This window comes from Amblyomma americanum, chromosome 1, assembly GCF_052857255.1.
Source record: "Amblyomma americanum isolate KBUSLIRL-KWMA chromosome 1, ASM5285725v1, whole genome shotgun sequence".
NCBI classification, from domain to species: domain Eukaryota; kingdom Metazoa; phylum Arthropoda; class Arachnida; order Ixodida; family Ixodidae; genus Amblyomma; species Amblyomma americanum.
Genome location: NC_135497.1, coordinates 165,906,379 through 165,933,098, shown reverse-complemented (window position 1 = coordinate 165,933,098; position 26,720 = coordinate 165,906,379). Strand labels below are relative to the sequence as shown.

Below are 26,720 nucleotides of genomic sequence, written 5' to 3'. Positions count from 1 at the left end.
TTTCTCTCTACCGCGGCACCCTGTGCGCTGTCTATGCCGGTCAGTCTATGCTAAGAAGGGTTCGTCTTTCACCTGACTGCATGACCTTCCGTTTACTCTGCATTACGACCGCTACAGCTGTTCTAGATATTACACTCACTGTGTCGTATTTTCTATACTTGCTTTAATCTTTATGATTGTTGTATGTGCTGCTAATTGTGCGATCAAATACCCGCGTTGCTTACCACTTGCGGCGTGTCTTACTTGCCTTTTGAAGTAAAAAAAAGAACGCTAGTATAATAGTTCGGCACTCCTGTATTCACAATTCTGCCTTTACCATGTCGTTAAAGGTTCCTTGTATGATCGCATTGACGTTAGCTGCTCCCCTCATCGTTTCTGGTGGTTTTTGTGTTGTGCTTTGCCTTTGTACTTCCTGCACCTTTTCCTTTCTTTTATGTATGCTATTATCGTGTCTGTGTTCCGGTGTTTTTGAGTCTGCGCTGTATCGAGCCTCCGTATTCCACTTTTTTCTTTGCCGCTGCTTATATCACACTCGCCAGTGTTTACGGTTTTGTAGGGTGCAGGCCTCCTAGTTCATTGACCTTAGTGGTGTCTTTCAGACTGTTTTCCGCTTACTTCGATTCTTCCTCAGCGTTTATGGAGAACGCGACACTGTCAGTCATAGTTATGCACACCGACCTATGGTGCCAACAATTGCGAAACTGCACCGAATGACAATGTGCTCCGTCTAGTGTCTCGTCGACACTGCTTTCGGCTCAGATAGTACGTGTACCTCTAGCAGAATAAAATTGTATTGTGCTGTATTGTATTCTACTGTAATTCATTGTATTTGCGCGTTTTCCTCAAGTTGTGGTTCTGGAAACTAGGTATTGGTCCGCAATCATTACTGTTCTTTACAAAATAAACAATTCTGAACTTGCTTTTAAACGTAAACAAAAGCGTATTGGTATGTGGGGTGTAATGTCTCGAAGGGACGCATGTGCTTTCAGAAACGCCTTAGTGGAGTGCTCAGGATTAATCTGGACCATCAGGGTTCTTCGACATGCGAAGACATCGCACAACACAAGGGAGTTTTTGGCATTTCGGCTGCGCCGAAACGTGGTCGCCGCGGCCGGGATTCGATGCCGTCACCTTAGGATCAGCAGCTGAACGCCAAAGCCACTGAGCCATCACACTGGGCAGGTCTGAATATATTTCAAAGGACTAAACTTCAAACAAAAGCTGCCGGCTTTACTTACCTAATATGGCGCCGCACAATGGCATAAAGTGCCATCAGAAGTCTGTTATGTGGCTTTGGCTCAATATTATGTGCGAGGAGGAAGCCACTGAAAGCGAGAGAAATTGCATAAAGGTTCCGAAGTGAAAAATAAAAAAATAAAATAAAAAATTTTGCTCTCTGTTTTATCTGCTACTGCAAGTTCTAGTATGCTAAATCATTATGCATGGTACGCGCAGCTCAGCGATAAGTAGGATGACAGAGCTTAGTTTTGCATCCGCCGATAAATCTGACAGAATTGCCAAAAATATATAACACTTGAAATCGATAAACACGCGTACTTTGAGGAAATAAGGTGAAGCTAAACCGATGAATATGCGATATCGGGTGTTTCTTCTGGCGCTCAGCTGGCGAAGAAAAAAAATTTAGGGGGGCACTTTGTTAACCTAAAGTGCGGTGAGGCGAAAGCCTTTAGCGCGGTGTTGCTTCTTGTGTCACTGATGTGTGGTTAACATATTAAGTTCACAATTGTTTGGGTATCTTAATTGCTGGAGACACTGGAGGGCGTTTGGGAGGCATCCGTCTGATCCGACGCATTTCCGCAAACACTTTCCAGCGTCCTAGAGAAGGAGAACTACATATGCGTTGGCAGGAAGTAACGTAGTCGTTAGCACGCTCGGATGCGGAGCGGAAGGCTGATAGTTCGAATCCAATCGTGCACAAATGTTTTTTTTTTCTTATCGAGTTAAAGAGCGTAACGGACGGGCGGACGGTGTGACGTCACTTCCGTTGTCGTGACTTCCGGTTGGCGATGTAACGGACGGACAGGATCTCGACCGCAAGTATGAGCCATTAAAGGCTTTCTCCTTAATAACTGCTGCAGGTCTTGTGAGTATGACTTCGCAGCAGCCTGGCCCGGCCTTTCATTTTTGTTTCAAGTCAAGATTTTTTTTTTCAAGCCTTGGCTGCACTTGTCAGAAATTTTTTATTTCAGGGTCTGCCAAAATCCGAAGCATTCATTAAATTCTTACCTTAAGAAAAAGAAAACGTCTACACTCAAATATCCAGTCATGATCAGAGAGAAGCTGATGTTGTCTGCGTAATGCAGAGCGTTCACCATTCGAGCTGCAAAAGAAAGGTACAAAAAACATGCATAATACTTTAACATAGTAAGGCTTACGTCCTTTAAAGAACGCTTTTTGCTCTTGCGTACGAACACAGTTGCTTAAAACGTTGTCAGAGGTCTAGAAAAAATTAAACGCCACAAATGGTACTCGTGTTCGCCCTTTTATTCGGGTCTGATGAGTCTGTGCCTTGCTCGCTAATTTCTAAAGTTCCATAACGAAACTGATGAGAAGAGTACCGCACATTGGTCAGACTTGAAGTGATCTGAAACTAGCAATCGTAAAACCAATTATGACAGCAGTACTCGAGTGAGTACTTAGTCCGTCGGTAGACAGTGCTTTTCAAAAGTAAGTTCACGTGGTTTTTTTTTACTGCTAAGGCGTACCACTAGATAAGCTTGAGACGTGCGAAAGCTCACTTGTTTCGTCGTTGCTGCTACGAGCACTTGAGTTCATCCCAGGGTGGAAATGTGAATAATTCAACACTAAAAACAGGACCCAAACTTTGTCTGGCTCATTTTTGAGGTGCCGTATTCTAGGCCGATAATGGTCGTTTTTGCTTCTCATTTCACGTGCTGACTTCAGGACTACTTTGCTCTTGTATTAGCTTCCCTGTTAATAGTACTATGTTTATGACGTAAGAATAGTGAGGTGAGCTAGCTGCTTGTTTGTTTCATGTTTGAGCGAAAAAAAAAAACAGCGGACAAAACAGCGGCGCGTTCTTGAAAAAAAGCATCTTTCCTTAATATAGCACATATATAAGTACACAATAATAAGTGGCCTTGAAGAAAGCCTTGAAATGGCATTTTTAGTGGTTCTGATATTTTTTCGGACCCCTCACCCTGGCGTTACAAAAAGTACGCTATAGCAGAGTATATATGTCATAAAAAATCTAACTTGTAATGCAAAAAACTCTGGAAATGCAAATCTGCAATGTCAGCTTTCCATCAGAAATCGCATGAATACTCACATGTATTGATGAAATCAAAAATATTATATGAGTGTCCAATGACGATCATGAACATGCTGAAAAATCGCAGGCCATGAAAAAATTTGTATGTGTAGGCATCAGAGTCCGGGTCCTTGGCAACGTCGAGTAGAATCTCCAAGTTTCCTCGCACAGAAAATGATGTCACAACTTTGGCAAAAAAGCCTGCGAATAGAGTGAGACAAAAGATGCGCTGTATCTGCCGTTACTGGATGTCTGGAATTCTTTATAACTCTATTGAGCTTTAACCGTATCCTTAGAAAGAGGGGGGCGAATCATCTAAGCCGTGGAGGGCAGTGGAGAGGTGAGATATAATGTATGGCCCTTAAAGTTAGATGGAGCACAAAATTAATTCTTTAAATTCATTATTAATTGACCCGCCCGCGGTCGCAAAGCCAAAAAGGGGATGCATTTAAGCAGTTCATGGTCGTCATAATCTGCTTCGGTTCCGCTGTCAAATCTCGGCTGTAACCACAACAGGGCGCCGTTAGGGGCATTGGCGACAAAAAATCGTAAAACAACCGCCATGTTCTTATTTAAGAGCTAACGTAAACTCTAAATTGAAGTTTTACACGCGCACGCAGACTTTGCACATTCTAAACTCTATAGCTATGCGAAACCGAAAAGTAGTGTTTACATACCCAGATAAGCTATTATCTTGTTTTAGAGATGGCTATTGATTAATGCCTTTGCATCTTCAATGTGGCGAAAGGGATGAGGCGCATTGGGTTGTAGGAACTTGATGCCGCAGCATTGCAATGACCTAGAGAATTCGTGGAGCACGGGAAAGCACGTATGTTTATTGCAATAAAGTTTAATAGCTAGTTTTAACAGCGCAATATCTTGAGACTGTTCTCAGGAAACAACAGTGCACCTAATGATAAAGTATGGAAGAAAAGGATGCCGTTTTAATTTTTCATAATCACTGCTTCATGTAACATTTTTAAAACCTCCTCGGATAGCCGTTAACCGTACAGTTTGACGCTAATACTTTTAGCCTGAGATTATGTAATCAGTTGAAGCCGCCCCAAAACAGAGACTTTTAAAGATGTCACAAACATTTGCTCTGCGTGGGAAGCCCATTATCTGCTTTACACAGGAAATAATTTTTAGCTACTGTAAATCGACTTTGAAACGTATAATGGAGGCAAAATTTATGCCCACTACGATTAATTACCAGTCTGCGCAAAAAAAAAAAAAACGCTTCACCTCGCCACTATCTCTGAAGTTTAGAGGCTTCTTAACAAAAACTAAACAAAATTTGGGACAGGACGCAATGATCAATGTTCCCCAAAGCACTGTGACATGTCACGCAATTCGCCGCCATGCGAAAGGTAGCATATGGTGAACAATACCGCGATAGTCCACCATACTATTGTACTATTTTAATGTATTGCACTAGACAGTTTACTGTCTAGTTGAAACATTACATTTGGGTGCGGGCGTCGTCGCACTGAAACAAAAATCTCCCTGCACAATTAATGCCTGGTCTTTGAAACAGCTTGAGTTTTGCAGCTTGAAGGTTAAGCGCGATAGTTGCCGTTACCAGTTACTCAAAAGTGAATGTTCCACAGGACGACTAGCTCACCCAGCTTCCATCTGCCTAGAAATGGCTCCGTAACTTTTAAATTGTTATTTTTGTCAGTGCCATTATTATAATTTTTTTGGGAACTCATATCAAGTGTACACGCTAAAGGAGGCACAAAAGCGAGCGCATCAAATCAAAAATTTTAACTGTGGTGGTAGAATACCCGTACCTTGATTTATTGATCGCGCTATATATTGTGATTCAATCCGACTTGACATGCACTCCGATTTCGAGCTAAATGATTTGACACATGAATTCTTTATTTATTTGCAAATTCTGCAACTATGTCGCATGCGCAGAGACAAAAAGTCTTCTTGGTTAGAATGTTCAGTTTTCCTTTCATTCTGCCAATTTGTGTTTCCTTTACTAAACCTTCATGCTTACTGCTCATAGCCGCTAATAGAGTGGGAGGCGACCCGCCACGGTGGCAGTGGCTTTGGCGATAGCTGCAGAAACCAATGTCACCAATTCGATCCCAGCCGCGGCGGGCGTATTTCGATGAAGGGGAAATACAAAAACTCCCATGTGCTGTGCAATGTCAGTGCATGTTAAAGATGCCCAGGTGGTTTAAATTAATCCGGAGTCCTCCAGTACAGCACCCCTCATAGCCTGAAATGCTTCAAAAGGTTAAACCTCACAATTTACGATTTAGAACAGGAGGCATTCAACAGCTTGTCATCTTTCGTGGTCACAAAATAATGATCTTCTTGTCCAGCTGTTCACCTCTTTCCCACTCTCTCACTTAGCGCACGTTCCTTAGTAGGGCCGTCTTAAAGATACCCTTCTTGAATGACAGCGTGAAGTGCGTGCCTAGGTCACTTCATAAGCTTGTTATTTCCGTTAACGCCTTCTTTGTTGCTACTATAGTGTCCGATCCTGCGCAAAAAAACAAACAAAAGAATGCGCTGCTTCGTTTTTTCTTTCATCCCCTTTTGTCTGCTTCTGTGAGCGCGTGTGGGCTTGATCTTTCTTCCTCTGCAAACAGTGCATGGGCTTGCGCAAGAATGAATCTGTTGCGTCAAGTATTAACATATGCCTAGTGTTCGGCGCAGTCTGCGTTTCGTGCACTGTTATCTGTGTTTCTTGAAGCACTGGCAACATGTCCATAAACTGGGTTAAAAGGCTTTTGTATTTGATCATCATCATTTGACCATTTATATCCAGTGCAGGTAAAAAGCTTTTCCCACTGACCTGCAGTTAGCTCGGTTCTGCTGCGTTTAGAGTTTTTTAAATACTCTTCTGTTTAGGGAATTCGGTGCTGTCTGGGTTCAGGAAGGCGTTTAGTTATTATTGCCTTTTACTATTGTTTAAATTCATATTGATGTTTGTTAACTAGGTGCTTCTCGTAAGAATTGCAGAAAAGACGGAATTGTTCATCTCAATTCACGCAGCGCCGTTCACGCTGAAGGGAAACTACAGCGGCCTTAGGCTGCTCTCTTGCGTGCTTGCCACGATGCACTGCATTTGCGGCACATGTACGCACGGCAAGATTAACACTCCCCATCCTAACACCCTCCCAAAATCATGCCCTCCTCCCCTTCACCGATCCTTCCTCCTCAGAGTGAAGGCCCTATTTAAACTCTGCCAATGATGAACGCTTTGCCCGACGAACACAAATCCTCTTGCAGAAACGTTGACCCTGAGGCTTTCCCTGTCCTTGCTCACTTTGTGTGTAGAAAGCAGTTTTGTCACGTAATTCTAAAACCGAAGGTAAGCCTCATTCCTGGCAAATAAACCAGCATAACGTTTCGTTTTTTTTCTGGGTTACTTACTACACGACTCTTCCAAATAGACTTGCACGCGTCAAACTTACTTCTGTTTGCTTTAACACGGCTTATGTAGATGTCAATGCCGCTGCTCACGCAAATCGTTGCGACGAGGACGCCAAGCAAGGCACTGCAAAAGAGAAAGTAACGAATGAAGACCGACTAAACGTATCTTTCTCTTGCACTGAGACCAGCGATGCTCCCTGCGCTGTTCATTTTTTGTTTTTGTATTCGGTGGGTATAATTCCTGTTTCGCGCAAAGAGATCTACTTATTTCCTTTTCCTTATGATGCCCTGTACTGCACATGGCGGATTACAGTTCTGTATAGATCCGATTTTCCTGAAATGAAACCGGAAGACTAGAGAAGTGAAAGCCCTATGTGTATCTAGCTGACTAAACTGAACACAGTCACTTCACTAGCAAGAAAATGAAATATTCTTGTGGTCTCTGAAATCATGTACGATCAATTTATCGCTGAATTTGCAGGTATCATATTGACTTGCATCCCAAGTATCTGCAATAAACAGAAAAAAAGTGTGCGAAAACTCAAGAACATGGGTAATAAGAAAAATTTTCCCACGCGATGGCTCTCTGTGTCTTGCTCATCGGAGTGTTCAGGCTTGTCACGCAGTCTTTGACGTTGAGCTGAATCGCTCCTTCTACCACTGCAAAAGATATGAGAGGACCATGAGTGAAGTTTCCATAAGCTGAGTAGCAGTATTTTTATGACTTCTGTTTCCTTGTTTATCAAGATGTCAAAATTGAGTTGCGATCTTTCCTGCTAATTTTTATTGCGCGTACAGCGGATATGTTCTAAAGCAGGCATGTGATGCGTATTTCCGCCGGCAAAATCTTCGCGACGCATACCAACTTAACTGATACTCACATGCTTCTAGTAGGCTTTGAATGTCGCTGTCACGGCAGTCGCTAATGAAGCAAATTCCGATGCGCACACCTTCGACAAACCTGTTGTTGCCACTTTCAAGTGCAAAGTCTATTGCCTGCAGATTTAAAAACGAGATGGTATTATTTCGAAGCAATTCTGATTCGATTAGTTTCACAAATTGACCTTTGAACATGGTAATATTTTACATAAGCCAGAAGATAAATGCGCGGATTCTCTGTTCCTGAATTGCGAGAGTTTCCGCAGATGTAGACCACAAACCTGGTAGCATTTACCTGGATCCAATGTTTCGTTGGGCTTAAGAATACAATCGATGGAAATGAGTGTTCAATAAATACTGGCGATACTTCGACAGGAAATCGAGAAATATAGCCGTCTAGTTCAAAGTTGAAATGGATCGTGCTCAGTTCTGACAAAAACACTACATTATTGCTTGCCATAATATGCCGTTGATTCCAAAGGGCCCCCACTTTACTTCATGTCATGTATACCCTGTGCCACTAAAAGTTGGCGACATTGTAGAAAGCTCAGATGAAATCTGCAAATCAAGGGCTAAAGGTGTCAGATCTGTTCGCACCGGTACTCACCTGCGGGGCAGAAACGTCGAGGCTAACGAAACGGGTTCAACCTAAATTGAGGATGTATTGGATTTCAAGAGAAGGCGGGCGCAGCAGGGGACGGCTGAAAGTTAGTAGGGCGGATGAGATCAAGAAGTATGCGGGAATAAGGAGGCCGCGGGTGGCACATGACAGGGTTAAGTGGATAGATATGGGAAATGCCTTTACTCTGCAGTGGGCGTAGTCAGCATGCTAAGGATGATGATAATGTACCGTTTCCGACTAATTCGGCTCAGTGACTTCACCAAGTCTGGTAGCCACGCATGCGATAACTAAAATGACACTCCATCAAGAGCCAACGTTGATAATATTTTGACAGTGCGGACCGTGTTATGCTGCCATTAGCCAAATTTTAGTGATTAAAAGTACATCATCGTTCACTTGTGAGGGCTTTAACATTCCAGTCGGTCCAACTTTTTCTCTTGACGATAACTTCCAATAGCCATTGGGATGAGCAGGGCGGTATATATTTGAAGCCGTAACACCTTACTACTGTGGTTATTTTCAGGTACGACGTAGGTTACTTTAGCTTCAGAATTGTGTGTACATGACGAGCATAATTTTCCTTCATGCCATGTGTTTTCTTTTTAGGATTAAGTTTCGCTTGCTGCGCCGCAGTGCTATTAAACTTTGGCTGGTCGTACATGTCGACCAATAGGGCGTGGACTCTTTAAAAAAAATGCGGGAAGTCAAAATGCTGGAATAACACCAGCTTACGTTATATTGCACAGTGTATAGAATGATCATTTAAGCCGCATTATGTTCTACTATTAAGGAAAATCTGGAAATTAGTGCGTGCGTATTTCTAACCCATTATTTCACAAAAATAACATGAATGGCTTAAAAACTTTTACGCGAATTCTTACAAGAATTCACGCGATGCGCACAGTTTCATGATGGATTAGTTTAAATCGAATTCTTCAATAAGACGCACTCATGCCAAACTAATTAGCTTCTTTACCACCCGAAAGCAGCTTCCGCCCTGAAAATTCATGTACATTGTCCTTTAGTACAACATTCCACTGCGTGAGAGAAGAAAAAAGTTACAGCACCAGACAGCAGTTCCCAGGAGCACCATAGAACTTCGCGATGTCCGTCTTTGTTTCTAAAAAGCGTTCCTATTTTTCTAGACACTAAATGGGGCTACTATAATGCCCAGCAAGGATTTTAAATCTAGCCTACACAATAACTTAGCAAAAACAGCTCTGGACACTTCGGGAAAAGTTTGTAAAGTCGGGTGAAGAATAATCGAAACCGTGCCGCAAGAAGATGAGAGCTTTATCCCATATTTCATTAGTTTTTAAATAATAGCTTAAACACAATAAATATTTTGCAGGCTTCTTATTGGCTTGATTTCAGTTACAATAAACCCGACAAAGAGCTGTACACTTAAAGACATTACAAAACGGATTCACTAGGCTTAGTAGACAAAAACCATCAAGATGTACTCTTTGGTCAATAAGACGGATTGCTTTCAATAACGAAACCACGAAAGCTTGGTGTTTAAAATGTTCGAGAAGGACCTCTGCCTACCCTTTAACGTGTTATTACACACAAGGGTTTTACAAATAAAGTATCGTCATAAGCGAGCCAGCACAACCACAATTTTTGCACACTGGCCATGCGCCAGGCAATCTACTGCTCACCCGTGGGTGGGACAGAGTTATTGCCGGTGTCAAATACCGGAGCACGTCAGTGGCGTTGCCGTCCAGGTACACGTTGCAGTAATGGGCTCGTACAGTTTCTCTTCCGTAGTGATCCCGCACAACCGTCTCGATACATTCATCGAAAGCTCCAACGTCAGACAGAGTACCTTGGAACAATCCGGTGGGATATTTGCCTGTGGCATCTATCACTGAATAAAAAAGGTGACAAACACAAGAGTCAGTGCTTAGTTGTCCGACCCACCTGAGTGAAGCGGGCTGACGCTACATACATCTCCAACATGACTTCAAGAGAGGCGCGTTTATCATGCAATTGTCTTTTCTGGAATTATATACCTTTGTATGTCTTTTGGTCAGGCTCTACTTCGCGCTATCCCTTTCTAAGGCTCGCCAACCCTCATTAAGGACCAGGGAAGCACTACTTTAACCACCAGATACATTTTGAGTGCTGTTGCTTGTTTTGAGGTGGTTTTCCTAACAAATATAGTAACCTAATTTTGGTTCACAGTACACAATTTAACTTAACATAGGCTGAGTTAAGTTTCGCCGGAATAAACTGTCATGCTAAACTTTACACAAAATGTTACGCACTACCTCAAGGCAACCCTCCTTCATTCAAGCTAATGCACCTTTCTGAGCTTTCAGTGCCATTTCTTCACATTCCGAGCCGGTGATTTTGGGATGTCAACGAGACTTCAGGAAAGCATATCACAACTGCATTCTTTTGTGTTAAGGAGGCAATGAGCGTTAGGCTGTTTATTTATAACGAATGTGTAGGTTGGACAGGGTTATTCTCTAAAGTGATACGTGTTTCATGGGATGAGCTCGCTTTTATTTCCGTTATTAGCTGTGACACTGTTAAGAATAGCTCTCAACTGTTTATCCTCAGGTCCGTGTTTATTAGATATAGCTTGCCCACAAATTTTACTTCGGAGGCGGGCGTAAAATATATTATGAAAATTTATGCCGCTCCTTATGTCAGGAGAAAAGGATGAAATATGTTTTAAATAGATAGCTTGTTTTTGTGTGCTGGACGTAAGGTCGGAGGCTGCATATTCATCCGAACTTTACAATTTTTCATTGTCGGGCAATTTGTCCGCAAATGGGTCTGCACAAACTGTGTAGGCCACCGTGCCGCTCATAGTTTCGAATTTCGGCACTTCACGCTTCAGCTTCTTATGAATGCGAGGCAATAGTTCAGGATGTTAACAGGTTAACAGTGTAATGTGGGACTGAAGAGAGGAATCTGTACGAGAGGATGTGATTTGTCACAGCACTTTGAACCTTCTTGAATACATTTCTTTCTTTAACTTTCCTTTTCTTTCGGTCGTAATTTTTCTCGCGTCCCTTGTTCCTTCCTTTCCTTCTTTCTATTAATTTATTTCGAGCATAGGCCCGACTTTACTACTTGACCGGTTCCGGTGCGCCGGAACTCTCAGCAACTGTGGTACCCGGAAACTGCGCAAAATGTTATGGGTTTCTATGGCGGCAAAGTGGAAAAGTGCTTGTGTGCTCATTTTCCTGCGCCCATAAAATAACTCCATTTGATATATATTAATTCGGAGGACCGCACTACTACTTACTTCATAGCAGAGTTGCAGCTTCGACAAATGAATCTGCGCAAGAGTAAATCGTATCACACTGCGCCAGTTTTAAACAGTACACAGGGTGTTTCACCTGAGACTGCACACAATTTTTAAAAATAGGCTTTTTGTGTTAGAAGAGCACTTTTTTCGGCATAGCATTGTTAAGGCTGAAATTTGGGCCAGTTGGTAAGCATTCATGGTGGGTGAACAGCGCAACAAAGGCAAGACGCCTTTGTCTTGCCTTTGTCTTGCCTTTGTCCCGCCTTTGTAGTGCTGTTCGCCTACCATGGATAGCACTGTCAGCCGTGTAGTACATCAGAATACAACTAGAACGTGCTAACTAGCGCACTGGTTAACTAATATTGAATAGTTAACTTTTTAACTATTACTGTTTTAAAGGGGCCCCGAAACACATTTTCAGTGCATTGTTTTGCCTGTTGGTTGCATAGAATGAGTAATAGTGATGCTATTAGCATCGTTCGTACCGCCTATACTACGGTTTTTAATATTTTAATTAGCTCGCAAAAACAAATTCGTGGCGCTGACGGTGTCACCATACAGTGGCGGTTTTTAGCGGCGTATATGACATCACTTAGTGGGAGCTTGGACAAAGAGTAAATATACTGCAAATTGTGTTATTAACTAGAGATAGGTTTTCTCAAGTTTTTGTGCTTTATATTACATTAACACAACCAACTTGTTTGCCCCGGAGAAAAGCACTGTAAAGCAAGTAAAACAAAAATACACCACCAGAGGCTCTGGCTACTTTTTGCATCGAAGGACTTTGCGCCTCTCTGTAAACATCCTACGACCTAGCACTCAATACTTATGGCGATTCTCTGTGTATCTGAGAGTGGCTTTGCGGAATCGATCCGATCGAGCCATTAAGCTCTATAAGCGTTCGTTTCGGTCTCAAGGATGGATGCGTTCGTTTCACATTTAGCAGGGAGTGCGCATCGTCAGCTTGTGGAGGATCACCGGGCGGTGGCGCCACGTTCCCGTCAACAGCGCGCGCTCCTTGCTCGCCGTGACCAACCAGCGCGCTAGGAGCGGCGGGCGATGGTTGGCGGCAAGCAGTAGTGGTACGCGCTATGCTAAATGGGTCTGATATCTTGCGCAGGCTGTCACACCGTCGCAATATCTCGCGCTCGAGTTCGGATCCATAAGTAAGGGAACGTCACTGATCAGTGTTCCCTTCTGCGCCGTCGACGTGACGATGAAGCATCGCTGGGTCAGCTGGGCCTTCACATGTTTGTTGTAACCATTCAAACGGCGCTGGCAGCCTTGGCATGCACGAGTTACAGAGAACAGGCAACCATGGAGTGCAAACTTCCCCCACGTGCTCTGATAGGCTGCTTTGTTGGTCGCACTAAGTGTCGTCATTGGGAGAGTGAAATGGGAATGGGAAGCTGCACGAAAATCGAGTTGAGGGCAGCATTTTGTTTGCTTGTATTTTGAAATTTCTTAATTTAATAACTCCCGTTCCTATGCACCGATTCTTGTAATTCTTTTTGAGTCAGCATCTGTGTGACATAAAGAATCCATCTGAACTGTAACCGGCATCCGTTGAAGCGGTGTTTCGCAGCCCCTTTAATAACAAGAGGCGTGAAACCCACCGTAATTCAATTCAATTCTATTTTGTTTTCTTTCTCTGGAAAGGGGGAGCCGAGGCAAAAGGCTGACTTGCCTGTCGAAGGCCTCAGCCCCATATATAGTTGGCAATGCAGTGGCAAAAAAAATTGAAAAAAAAATCTTATTTGTAGTACAAGTTCAGAAAAAAGAGGACGCATATGCAGATTGGAACACAATAATGCACAAACAACAATTTGCAACACACACTTTTCTACATAAGGTTCACAGAACAGGCAACACAACCAAGATTTACTCATCAGAACACATAAGCATCAAACAAAGTAGCATGATTCATAGAATACACGCAGTAACTGCAAGGAAATCTCGAGTGATATATATTATGACAAATTAATGTTACTACTTATTAAGTAATGTTTAAGGTTCTCATTGGACCACGATGGGAAGAATTGAAGTCAAGAGGTGGCGGTAAATTATTTATGGCTGTAGGAACTTGGCAGCGTAGTGTCTGTTTACCGTAATCAGACCGGATTTTAGCAACCAGGTTTCTTTGCGTTCTGAAGTGATATGTTGTAGAAGAATTGTCAGGAATGGAAGCGTATTGTCGGTTTTGTGAATACGTTGAAATAGTCGGAAGTAGTATATCTGATCTGCCTTCAGAATGCTGTGTTTGATGAACAGTGGCATTGATCGGAGGTTTTGTGGTCGGCCGTGATATCTTCCAATTGCTCTCAGTGCTTTATTTTGCATCGTAATTTTTCTTAATACCGGAAGTTGTAGTTCCACAGACGAGAATGCAGTAACAGTTCTTGGAGTGAAAAAGTGCATAATGCATTGATATCTTTAGCCACGTACGTATGATGCCTGCCAGTCGGTAAAGGCAGCCAACTGTTCTGCTCAGACTGGAAGCAAGTTTCAGTATATGTGTATTCCAAGACAGTGTCTCACTAAACCAAACACCAAGAAATTTGTGACTGGAAACTCTTTCAATCGTAGTGTTATCATAATAAAGATTAAGCAGATGTCGTTCTATAGTGTTAATAGGCCTGAAAATTATCTAGTGCGTCTTCGAAAGATTTAATAACAGTCTGTTTGTCTGCAACCAGGGGTGAAGGTTATTTAGGTATGCATTTGCGTTCCCTTCAAGTGTGCACAGAGCTCTATCACTAAAAAAAATGTTTGTGTCATCAGCATACATTACCATATCTGCTGAATCTGTTATATTGCATATATCATTAATGTAAGTTATAGATAGGAGTGGCCCTAAGATTGAGCCCTGTGGCACAGCTTGTGTGATGGGGAGCTTCTCTGAGTTTTTCTTAGTTAATGTGGACATACTGAAAACGGTTATAGAAAACAGGGCTGAAGAAATTCCACGCACACCGTAAAATTTAATTTATGGAGGAGAATAGTATGATGAACGCAGTAAAAAGCTTTCTTAAACTCTAAATACAAACCAAGCGTGTAGTTTTTCGCTTCAATGTAATCAACAATTTTGTCTTTAATTGTTAGCAGCGCTTTTTTTGTAGACCTGTTCTTCAAAAGCCCGTACTGCGAATCATTTATAATGTTATATTTGGCGAAGAAATTTTGTAGCCTGCAGTTAATGGCGCCTTCAAATATTTTAGACAAAATGGGCAGTACAGAAATGGGTCTGTAATTAGTAATTTCGTTTCTGTCGCCACCTTTGTAAATCGGGCAAACTCTAGCAACCTTTAGGTCGTCCGGAAATACACCGGTTGTGAACATGAGATTTATAATATGAGCTAGAACTTCTGATGCAGACGCGGACACATACTTTAAGGGGACAGGTTTATGTCATCGTATCCAGCTGATACGTTGTTTTAAATGTTACGTATTAACATGGTCACCTCATTAGGCGTCGTTGTGGTAAGCGTTAACGAATTCGGTATGGGCGTGATGAGGTTTTGATATGTGGTATAATGGTCAGGTTTGTCAGCAATAGAATCGGCTACATTCACAAAAAACTCATTCATAGCTGTTTCTAAGTCAAAACCAGTAAGTTTTCCATCGGGCGTGATTATTTCATCAATATTACACGGCACGTTGTTATCAAGTAAGTAGCCGAGTTCTTTCCAGAATTTCCTGTAATTATCGCGTATTTTGGAGAAACGCTGAACATAGTAATTGGTTCTGGTGTATTTAAGGTCGGTGTTTAGCTTGCTTCTTAAAGCCCTTAATTTGTAAAACAGTGTTATATCACGGGTGTGAAGAAATTCGCGATAAATTTTATTTTTCTTGCGGATACGTTCACAGAGAGATTTGGTCATCCAAGGTTTCCTAAATTTCTTGGGATTTTTTTTTTTTTTGACGGAGAGGAAAGGGTTCATTATAGCATTTTAGAAAGATCTTGATAAATACAGCATACGCCCTATTTGCATCCTGTATTTCTTATATGTCGTATCAGCATTGATATCCATATCATATCAGTATCAATACACATATCAGTTTTAGAATTTCGAAAACACGGTTACCCTTGGCGCTGCGGTGCAACAAATTTTCGCTACTTCGGCGAGTTACGTGCACTGGAGAGGTTGCTTTGCCTGCAAGCTTCCCGAAAGACCACGTATGTTGGCGCGATATAGTCAAATTTTTTTGGGCCACAGCGCCGAGGGTAACCGTGTTTTTGAAATTCTAAAAACTTATATGGATATTAATTACATAGGGGCTACACGCCTAGTTAACCAGCTTAGTATTAATACGTCTTAGCTGCATTCTGATGTATTGTACCGCTGACAATGCTATTCCGAAAAAAAGCGTTCTTGTAACTCAAAAAGCCTATTTTTAAAAATTGTGTAAAGTCTTAGGTGAAGCACCCTGTATATACCGGCAGGGGCTTATTATTTTTCATTCTTTTTAGGTTGCCCAACCTAATATTTGTATATATGGGTTGTATACAGATCAGGACGGTAATCGAGGTCCCAAATTCATTTTATTTGTTTTCGATTAAATTTTTTTATATGATGCGCATATGTGTCTACACAAAGTAACAGACCTGAGCTTTGCAAAAAACGCTGTAGTTTTCTTGGAAGAAACCATATATCGCAAGGCTGGAAAACGTCGCTTTTACACTTTTGCAAAATCGACAGTTATGACCCAAGCAGCACCATACATACAATTTCTTTGTACGTGAATATTTTTAATCACTTATGTGTTAAAATGTGCCATTAAACCCAACACAACACAGCCCATTAACATTTATGTGTAAACGTTCCTGTTTGAAGCAGTGCAAAAACGTTTTCCGGCTCGTGTAATTTCGCGGCAAAAATGCTGTAACATAGCTGAAAATTGTACGTGTGCTAAGAAGGACATTTTTCAGGACAATAATGTGGCAAGAAGAAGCTTAATACTTGTGAGCGAAAATGTTCCTCAGCATTTATCGGTACTTTCTACTATCGTAAGGGGAAATTCGTACATCCGGAAGGGTAAGTTTTTCGTGATTGGGTGCGGAAACTTTCTGTAATATAAAATTCTAGAGAACTCTTCTTGAACTCTGACTCTAAAAAAAAAAGAAAAAAAAACACACATCGCCGATTTTCTTTACAATTTAGATGAAAGATCTTTAGTACCTAATAATTTTCTGTCATGAATAGAGCGTTGCATTATATTGTCAAACTATAAAATTAAATGCATAATATTTCGTTGAGCTACCATCACTGGATATCGACCGCTATACAGAGTAACGGCCATTATTACGGCGTCGAACTGAGTGCATATAGCTGCATTTTAGTTACCATATTGCCAAGATCTCTGAAAATGCCTTGGAATTATGCATTTTTCTCAGCCCTATTTTTATTAAGTGCAACGCTATTAGAAATAATATATTAGAAAATATTTTATGACCACTCTCACAAATTTTCACTGTTATATATCCAGAAAATTGTTTTCTAATATATATTTTTCCTCTGAACATTGTGAAAGCCTGAAGAGTTAAGAAAATGTGGCAGAAGTGGCAAATATTCACTGCATTTCTACTAACGTGCTACAGGTTTAAACATTCTAAGAATTTTTTTTTTGGTTAAGACATTCATAAAATGTTGTTCGAAAAACACAAATTCTGGTTTTGACTTTTTGTGATATAGTGTCCATTGACATATCTAGAGAGAAGAAAATTTCATACAATAAATTTAGGTTTAAATTTGGGGGTTTAACGTCCCAAAGTGACTCAGGCTATGAGGATCCGATCGCCGTAGTGAAGGTCTCCGGAAATTTCAACCACCTGGTGTTATTTAACGTGCTCTCACATCGCACAGTACATAGGCCTCTAGCATTTCGCCTCCATCGAAATTCGACCGCCGCGGCCGGGATTGAACCGGCGTGTTTTCGGTCAGCAGCCGAGCGCCATAACCAATGAGCCACCGCGGCAGCCATACAATAAATTTAAAATTGACACATTTACAAAATAAGAAATATCTTGACCTGCCCTACAGTCCTAAGAGAGGAACAAAATAAACTAGGTTAAAATATATGAAACAGTTGAGAAGAAATCTGCTAGCCAAGGTGAGCATCTAGGCAGAAAACTGCAACGGAGAAACAAGCCCATTGACCGAGTGTTTCCCTGGAATGCGCAGACGCCACGGTTTACGAAGCAATTTTTTTAGAGTACTTTCCGGCTGATTTCGGCAATGAAACTTCGGGACAGCATAAAAAACGAGGCGTAAAAGGTGGTACAATAACTATATAAAAATCAATGTTGTGGCGAATTTTCAAATCCGCTTTTCTCTTAAGACAGCGACTTTTTCGAATGCGAATATCAGTACCTCGATGTGAAAAGGCACATATGGCTGGCCACGTGTTACAGGCTGAGGTAGAAGCCGGAGCGGGCTCAGGTATTACTAAACAAAATTACATCCTGGAGTTTCTTTACACAGGACAACAAAGCTAGGCAGACAGTTCCTGTTCATGCACGGATACCGAATCCAACAACCCACCGACAGAAGCCATGAAATTCCATGGAAGAGCAGATTCCTCATCCAGGTTCGCCACCTACCAAAAGCGCATGAATCCGAACAAAAAATTGTTAGGGGTTCAACGTAGCTGAACCACGTAGGTGTGCAAAAGCATGTGTTCATTTTTCAATTGGAAGAGACACTTAATTTCCGCCTTAAGCGTATGACGCGATATGCTCAGTAGGTAAATGACCATATGTGCAGAATTGGTCATTCTCTACTTAGCACTCATAGATGGCGGCGAGTCCTCATACCACTACCAGCGCATTGGCGCAGCGGTTAAGCGATGCGCCACTTCACTGGCAGCAGGTGGCTGTTTATCAATCACAGCCACCGGCAGGGATTGTGCGACCCATGTTGGTCTTCCCGAGCAACTTCTCGTGCAGCTGGCGCGACGCTCCTCCGAAATTCGAGTTACTATACCCGAGTTACTCAAGTAAGCTCGGGTAAGGTCGGGTAGTAACTCGGGTTGCGAGGCAATGGCACAAGATCGTACGTAGCTACCTGCGTACGGTGAACGTACGCACAGGGACAAGATTCTTGGTCGGTGTTCGTGACCGTATAAGTGCTTTCGCACTAATAACCTGGACATACGAGCAGCAAGAACCAAACGCCCCTCCGAGGAATGGGACGGGCACCCGCACACCCTCTACGTCGCTTCGGCAGGACCGGTGGGAGACTGCATGGCGATCACAGTTACTAAGCCCACCGGCAAGCTGGTCAACTGCGCCACCATCTACATCCCCAAACCAACGAATGCGAAATAAGCGATCATAGCCATCGAAATCAGCACCATTCCAAGAGCAAACACCCTTACAGACTGCCAAGAAGCCTGCCAACCTCTACCTCCAAGGCCGCATATAAAACGCCGGCCTCCTTACTACTCCTGACGTCGGAAATCGAAAAGGAACATGCCAAAGTTATCTGTACCCCGGTGAAACAGTCGGTCATCGGCAACGAATCTACCCACTAACACGCTCGCGACCTTCTTCCCACACCGAGCACCTCACCGACCGAGTCCACATGCATAATCCAACTCGCATACCTCGAACTCGTCCTGAGGTATCAGACATACCGTCAAAAACGCTCTCCTCTCTCTAAACACTTCCCCCAGCACGAATTGCACGCACTCTGTAGGCTACAATCGAACAAACTCACCACACTACAACTCTTCTGCAAGTGCCACCCCACTGTCTTTACAACAGCACGCCTTCATGCACTGCGAGGAGGACCCAGCCAAATTTAAAAGAAATCAGCAGATTTTAAAAAAAATCGAATCAATATTGACCGTTTTTCGAGATTTTTGAGTTCCTGAAGATTTCAACACCTAATCTGCAACGCAACTTACATGTACTCGTTTTGAAGTATGAATTTTTGCTCGCAGTGGGACCGACAAACTGAGGAAAGCTTTCAGTCTAATGTTCTTACTCTTTTTTGTCACATTATCGTCCTGAAAAGTGGTCCTCTTGACATACACAACATATTATACGATGTTGGTTTCTTTTTTGCTGCGAGATTCAATGAATCAAAATATATTTTTGCGCAGCAGAAATGTTTCAATATAATGGGTGAAAAAAATACACACATTGTAAATATTTTTTTGGTTCTGCTGTGCTCACACCTTCGATTTTGCAAAATCACAAAAGCGACATTTTACCCCTCTTGTGAAATAAAAATTTTTTTCCCGAGAAAAGTACAGGTTTTTTGCAAAACTAGAGTTAATTCTTTTGTGACGACACATTCATCCGCCACATAAAAAAACCTAATTGAAAACAAGATATGTCATGGGGCCTTGATTGCGGTCCTTACCTGAACACACCCACATCAGAACAAAATAAGTAGAGGGATGCTGAAATAACCAGGTAAGTAGCAACAACAATTTCAAAGCACCACGTGGAATCTCCTAGCAGTCAGCACAATGGCGCAGACGTGTCGTGCGCAGGAGCGCTTGAAATATAACAGACCTAAATTAAGCTTTAGGCTGTCATGTTAAATTCATTGCCACTTTCCCCTCAGCTTTGATAAAATACAGCAAACATAAAATTTTCGGTAATATACTAAGCTGCACGCCACTTTCAAAGGTTGTTGCTGAAAAAGAAGGCTCAGAAATGATTACGAATCATCATAACTTTCTTTGTCATGCTTTTTCACCATGTGGCCTACAGCTATAATCTGTGCCACACGATGTGGTGAACTACAGGTAGGAAAATTGTGAGATAGCCAGGACGAAATGCAATGCAACCGATGCGTCGTTGCAATGCAGCCGATGATCCAAACTCTTTCTGTTTATTTGCTGCTCTGTCAATGTATACCAGGCAATAAGCAGGAAAAATGGCGCTAATCATTTCGACAAAACGTGTTGATACCATTACGAATTGCTGTTACTTGAAAAGAGTGTATGAGATAAAAACCACAACTAAAATTCTACTCGTTGGTAGCAGCTTGAAAAAAAATGCGATGAAGCCATTGCCGTTTGTGCAAGGTCGATGCTATAGCCGTCTCCGTGAGTTTTCTGATGTTAAACCGACTGAATTACGGCCCTTTACCCTTGAAATGCGGCGTTGGGAGGCGTTAGTGAAACGATGCACGTTTTGTCACACGTTTTGCGCTGCGGGGGTTCCAAAGGACCCCAGAGGTGCGCGCATAATGCGACCTTGCAGCTTTATTTTATTGCGTAGGACGTAAGAGTCTACCGTTCCAGGAAGCTGCCCGCTCTGAGGACGCCAGAGAGACTACTTCCTCGTGACTGAAATAATGAATCGCTTATCTCTAGCATAATTGACCCTCGTAGCGTCTGTGTTCATGAAAAAAATGTTTGCTTTCAAAAGAAAATCGTGATTCAGATTTTCTTTGCACAAAGCACAGCGCGACAAAAAAGAAATAAAGGAGCTCACACAGCGACATCATTTTGTGGAGCCACATGAAGACGTGGCCCTTGCGCAAGACTGATATTTCTGGTTTTCTGTAGGTATGTGCTCATTTATGAATTTGGTCTTTGCATTCTGTTAGGCGGGGCGAGGAGGGGGTGGCGGGAGGTCATCAATAGTTTGTGGTAACGTGTGAGTGACATGAAACTTTGAAAAATAATTTATACAAAAAGCCTGAGATGCATTTTAGAGCGAAAGTTGTACTTTCCGACCACAGCTGCAAAAGCCTACACATACACACTCTCGCGCTGTGCATTGTACATCGTCGCCTTCATCAACCTCCATCTGCGGCCCGAACAGATCAGATCAGTTTAACCTCGATCAGAGCTTAACATGAGTCTAATATCATCGCCAGACGTGCCGATGACCCAGCAAAACAAAACTGTGAGCCAATCAGGCTAAACACATGTTTTCGCACGTCTGCCTAGTTTAACTACTTTAAAACCCTACCATTTTTCCTCTCCTTTGCGAAACACCTACGTAGTCATTCACGCTATACCTAAGTACAATTAAATAATAACATATTGCAGCATTGGAGTGTGCAGAGTTGCTATTACACCCACAGGTCAAAAGTAAGGACAGATTTAACTGCGTATTATGTGGAATACACGATCAAACATTGTCGTAAACGCGTAAACTTCAAGTTTGTTTGAAACGCTTACACGCTAGCCAAGTTGATGGCTTTTAATATATGACGCAGACCCAAACAACGGAAGACCTGAGCAAAAAGCCTGTGTACAACGCCAGGCTAGTTTATCTTTCTTTTTTAGGTTCTTTGTATCGGCCAAGTCCGCTCAGATCCTCCTTCCACAGGGGAAAAAAACTTTTTTTTTTTCAGACAGGCCACTGTTTACAACGCAGTCACCGTCTATCCAGATCCTGGGCGAAATCAAAAGAAAGCAGCCATGCGAGGTCGCATGCGCACTTGGCCTTCTGCAGAGACCATGAAGCTCCACCGATTCCTTGTCGTCGTTATGCATAGGCAAGCAGACGCTGTCAGCCGTGTCTCCATTAGTCGCGCAGCTCAAGTTCACGGTTCCATTTGTGGAAGACGGTCCGCCAAATCTTTTGTTCGCACTAAATGAAGGATCATTAAATGTGACGCTCGGACAAGGGTGCAACGATTTACCTTAGTTCTTACCGCTTGGCGCAGGCTTCCCCTTACCCCTTCTCGTATAATGATTCGAGAGGCTGTTCACGAGAGTAGTGATACAGCCGTTGCCAAAAGTAGCCAGGCTGCATGGTTTGCGCCTCATTCGAATAGCAGAGCCCTTACGTCTTCCCTAAATATCAAAAAAGTTCTCGGAAGGTGAGGACAAGTGTTCTCCTTACCATACAGAGATTTAGAGCTTGATGGCTGGCATAACAGCTTCAATATACAACTGAGAAGCAGACAGTCTAGCCTGGTTGCTTCTGGCAAAGACAATACATCTCGTGCATGTGTCGGCAATTTTTTTAATTTCTTCATTTGTTCCTTATCCCTGAAAAATCGTGTAAAACATGCCTGCATTTTCACGTTTTCTTAAATTCTTCAGCAGCAATACGTCTTTTTTATTAAGGATCCGATTGTGCCCCATTCCCGTGCATGATTTTGCGTCAATGAAGAGTTTATGATTTCTGATGCTCTGTTTAAGACACGCGGAAGGATTGAAACATGACCTTTCTGATGCTAGTAAATTTTTCAGTGGATTTTTGTGCAATCTAATTAACACTGCGTAAATGAGCGTGGATTAATGGAACAAAAATAGTGTAAATAAACATGTAAAACGATTTATTTGGGTGAGGTCAACGCAGTAATTATGATGCCAACGACAATATTTAATTGATTTAAAGAAAAAGGCTGCCGCCTGTGGAGTAAGAAATAAAAAAATGGCATGCTGCAGCTACAGATTGTCACTATATGTTTCATTTTATCTCCTCTTTCCGTCCCCCAGAGTAGAGTAGCAGGCCAGATACTTATTTTTCAGGCCAACCTCTCTGCCTTTCCTATCAATAAACTCTCTCTCTCTCTCTCTCTACGTGTCGGCGAATTTCTGGCTCAGCTCGGAAGTCACGGCACGTGGTGAAGCCGGCAACATGCACATGCATGCTTGTGCTGAATCTGTCTATCGAAAAGCTCGTGCACTGAAATATGCGGCTACCAAAAAGTGCACGTGCGGAGTCCGTGTAACGAAAAGTCCGCGAGGCCGATGGTCTATAATGAAATCCTCAGCACGGAAAGGCTCTCTATCACAAAGTCCTGAAAACGCGCGCAATTGCGCCCTTCTTAATTGTTGCAACGGGCCAGTAAGACTCTCAGTGCAGTTAGTGGGGTCACGCATCTCTTTTCTCGGGCTAACTCTGGACGGGAAAAGAACTTCCCAGTTCAAAGCACTTGCAAACATTGTTGCTTCAATTGTTATTCTGAAACTGCATCGCAGAGCCCTCAAGAAAAATGCTACAACCTAACATGAAGCCCACCAGAAGTGTGTGAAGCTGACACGACTGCTAGAAAGCGGTGGCTCTTCTTCTGCATCGAAATACAGTTTCCTAGCTACGTCAGATTACGTATTTCACATAATGTGTGAGCTTTCATATCAGTTACAGACTGTGCGCTCGTGGTGTTGTGTGCTGCTTCAGGTGTCTTATTCCAGTCGTCGTCCTATCGTAGGCTTTATATGGGGTGTCTTTACTGCAGTTTCTCGCAACTGTCTTAACAGGTAGTCAGCTTACTTTACAGTGGCACTACAAGCCGTTAAGAAACTACTGAAAACGTTGTGTTTAGGGACTCGCAAATAGAGGCCGTAATCTTCAAGTATTCATCGCCAATTTTCCATTTAATAATATTAATTGGTTTTTGGGGAAAGGAAATGGCGCAGTATCTGTCTCATATATCGGCGGAAAACTGAACCGCGCCGTAAGGGAAGGGATAAAGGAGGGAGTGAAAGAAGAAAGGAAGAGAGATGTGCCGTAGTGGAGGACTCCAGAATAATTTCGACCACCTGGGGATATTTAACGTGCACTGACATCGCACAGCACACGGGCGCCTTAGCGTTTTGCCTCCATAAAAGCGCAGCCGCCGCGGTCGGGTTCGAACCCGGGAACTCCGGATCAGTAGCCGAGCGCCCTAACCACTGAGCCACCACGGCGGGCCCCACTTTCCATTTCTGATCCATTTCATCCTATTGCCTTTGTCACTGTTGTTAGGGGACGTCACCGCGGCTTCCAAGCGTCCGTGGGAAGTAACTGGACCATTGGCTCATTGGCGACCGGAGCTCGCCATTGGCTGCGTATCGCATGCACCGAGAGTTGGAGGCTATCGCGGACGTAGGAACCTACTACATAGTGATTTCCGTGATCGGATGCTTGCTGCTTTATTATAATGCTGCCTTAACGTTGACGCCGCAACAAATGAAACAGAAAATGAATATCCATTTCAAAAGGATCCTTATAGAATACGGCTCCAGTACGCAGTTTAAATGACTGCGCGTGCTAGATTCCTAAAGAACAAACTAATTATCATAACACCCTTTTACGCAAGAAGTCGATACTTTGTAATACACAATGTATGCAAAGCAAAACTTTAATTTGCTCAGAGCTCATGGTCAAGCAGCTCCAAAATTCTGAGGGCACTTAAGTCAGCTTACGTGCTTCTCGGCCTTTTGGCTAAGATCAAAGTGGTGGAATGTGAAATCATGTTTTTTGAGCAAAGCAAAAGCATGCAATTGAAGGTGCATATGTCAGTGGTCCGAACCCCTGTCGCAAGCTAGCCTCCAACTTCACTAAAACATGTAAGCTACATGCAAAAAGAAATGCTACGACACCACCCAGAATGCTCTGCGACGAACGGTCGCTCAAAACTTTGACTGCCATCACATTGAGGTCAACCAATGGTGACATCGCTAGGGTTTCTTCGGCACCGGCGATATCTGTTGCTCAAACCTGAGTCGTCGCTTAGGGCACGCGGTTTTGCGCCGCACGTCTCTTTCCATCAGTAATTAGTGATGACGTTATAGTTTTCATTTAGCAATTTTCATATGTACGAATTAACTCATTTTGATTACAGTAATCAATCTCTTCCTTTGGTTTGCTAATTAACAATGTGACGACATTATTATTCATCACGGCATATAACACCATTAATTTATTGCCCATTATCATTAAACCTTTACACATTCATTCATCTGGAGGGACGTCATCGTGTGAACACATTTTGCGGACAAGTTTTGCTGAGAAATTTTGCGGACACAACTGAGCCATGTAATGCCTTCGCATTACAAAGACGAAGAAGGAGGGACTGTTTTGACAGAAGCGCATTTTGGCGCTTATAGACCATGAATACGTGCCATTTATACTACTGTCTACTATGCCAGCTATCCAGCTCTGCAATGCTACCGCAAGTCCCTTTAATACGTTACTGCTAACGTAAGCTTAAAAGGCACAAAGTGGGAAGCTCAGGATCTATTCTGCCCCTGTCCATCCGCCCACAGGTCCGTGCATTAGCAGAAAAAGTCGACAAACACTTACAACGTACACAGACAAATATAATGTACGTATGTGCGTACATAGATGCGCACATACGTACATGCATTTATTGCAATATGACTTGCCTGCAGTTCTGAATCCACCCGACTAAGTGCAAGGTCGGATGTATTTAGCTGCGAAAAGACGGCAGGTCATGAAAGTAATATGAAGAATGCTGTGAAGGTTATAGAAATCCTTTTATGATGCCGTTTTGTTTTGAACTGTGTCAAAACTTCCTTCCCACAATTCGCTTTTACTAAGGTATTTTCAGTGCTCGCTACACCGAAGACTTTGATGGACACTATGGACACTGCATGTGTATGGTCGTCATTATATCAACGTTACTGCAACCAGAACTAAAATTTAGCGAAGTGAGCGCGCTTGTCTCGAGCGCTCGAGCAGTGCACTACGGCGCGGAAGACGTGAAATACTATTAGTGCAGCTGCTTTTCTGTGTGCTAAAAAGCTAGCGTCTGCGTGATTTGTATGTCTATCGGGCTGCGTTTGTGCGCAACTACTATCTGCACGAGACTCAATGTGCTTTCCTCCTCAAAGCTATGCTTGAGCGCTCTAGACAAGTGTGCTCACCTCTATTCGCATGCACAATGCCGCGTTCAGTTCATCAACTCAGTAGTACACCCCCCCCCCCCCCCCCTCTACTCATGCACACAGAAAGAATAAAAAAAAACAGCGTGATTAAAAAAAGGGCGATAGAAAGCAACAAAACGAAGATGTCTTACATCTGTATGCCCAGGGCTCCATGTTCCGCACAGCCCTCACGAAGTTCACGAGCCCTAGAGAACAGTCGGGTGAAACTTCAGCCGCGATCAGCTTTCTGGACAGAGGGCTGCTCGGGCTGCCCAAGATGCTATTCACTAATCCCTTGAGTGCCATCACAAGCTCGGGCGTGGGCTGCACGGTAGAAAGGTTTTGCACGCTGGGTTGAGTAGCCGTAGCAGCGGCCTCTGCCGACTTAGCCGTTGCCGCCGCATCCGAAAGCATCGGTGAGCAGAGAAGAGAGACGAGAACGATGTGGCTGCATAATCGCATCGTTGCTCGAAGTCAGTGTAGCTTGAATGCACGACTGAGATGATTTTCGAGGTTATCCGGTCACTATAGGCGTGCTTTCCGTCGCGGTGCAGTTTTGTCTCCGCTTGTTGGGCTTCCAGTGCAAGCGTAGCTCGAACCCTACGCCGACTTCATCCCCTGAATTCACGGTAGATTTTCAGCAGCCTTAAATACTAGCCCTGGGCGCATTCAAACGGCAGGTGTCGTCG

The 26,720-nt window shown here is 43.0% G+C and overlaps 1 protein-coding gene across 1 annotated transcript in view; it reads right to left on the bottom strand.

The window, feature by feature from the left end:
• LOC144114693 (nose resistant to fluoxetine protein 6-like) overlaps positions 1 to 26,520 on the bottom strand; it is a 37,682-nt gene extending 11,162 nt beyond the window's left edge. The window contains exons 1-8 of the mRNA XM_077648586.1: positions 26,184 to 26,520; positions 9,851 to 10,059; positions 7,570 to 7,684; positions 7,264 to 7,348; positions 6,730 to 6,812; positions 3,311 to 3,493; positions 2,248 to 2,341; positions 1,239 to 1,325 (exon numbers count right to left, since the gene is read on the bottom strand). Coding sequence (XP_077504712.1) covers positions 1,239 to 1,325; positions 2,248 to 2,341; positions 3,311 to 3,493; positions 6,730 to 6,812; positions 7,264 to 7,348; positions 7,570 to 7,684; positions 9,851 to 10,059; positions 26,184 to 26,493 — 1,166 coding nt within the window. The 5' untranslated portion in view covers positions 26,494 to 26,520. The remainder of the gene's footprint in view (positions 1 to 1,238; positions 1,326 to 2,247; positions 2,342 to 3,310; positions 3,494 to 6,729; positions 6,813 to 7,263; positions 7,349 to 7,569; positions 7,685 to 9,850; positions 10,060 to 26,183) is intronic.
• Positions 26,521 to 26,720: the final 200 nt, after the last annotated feature.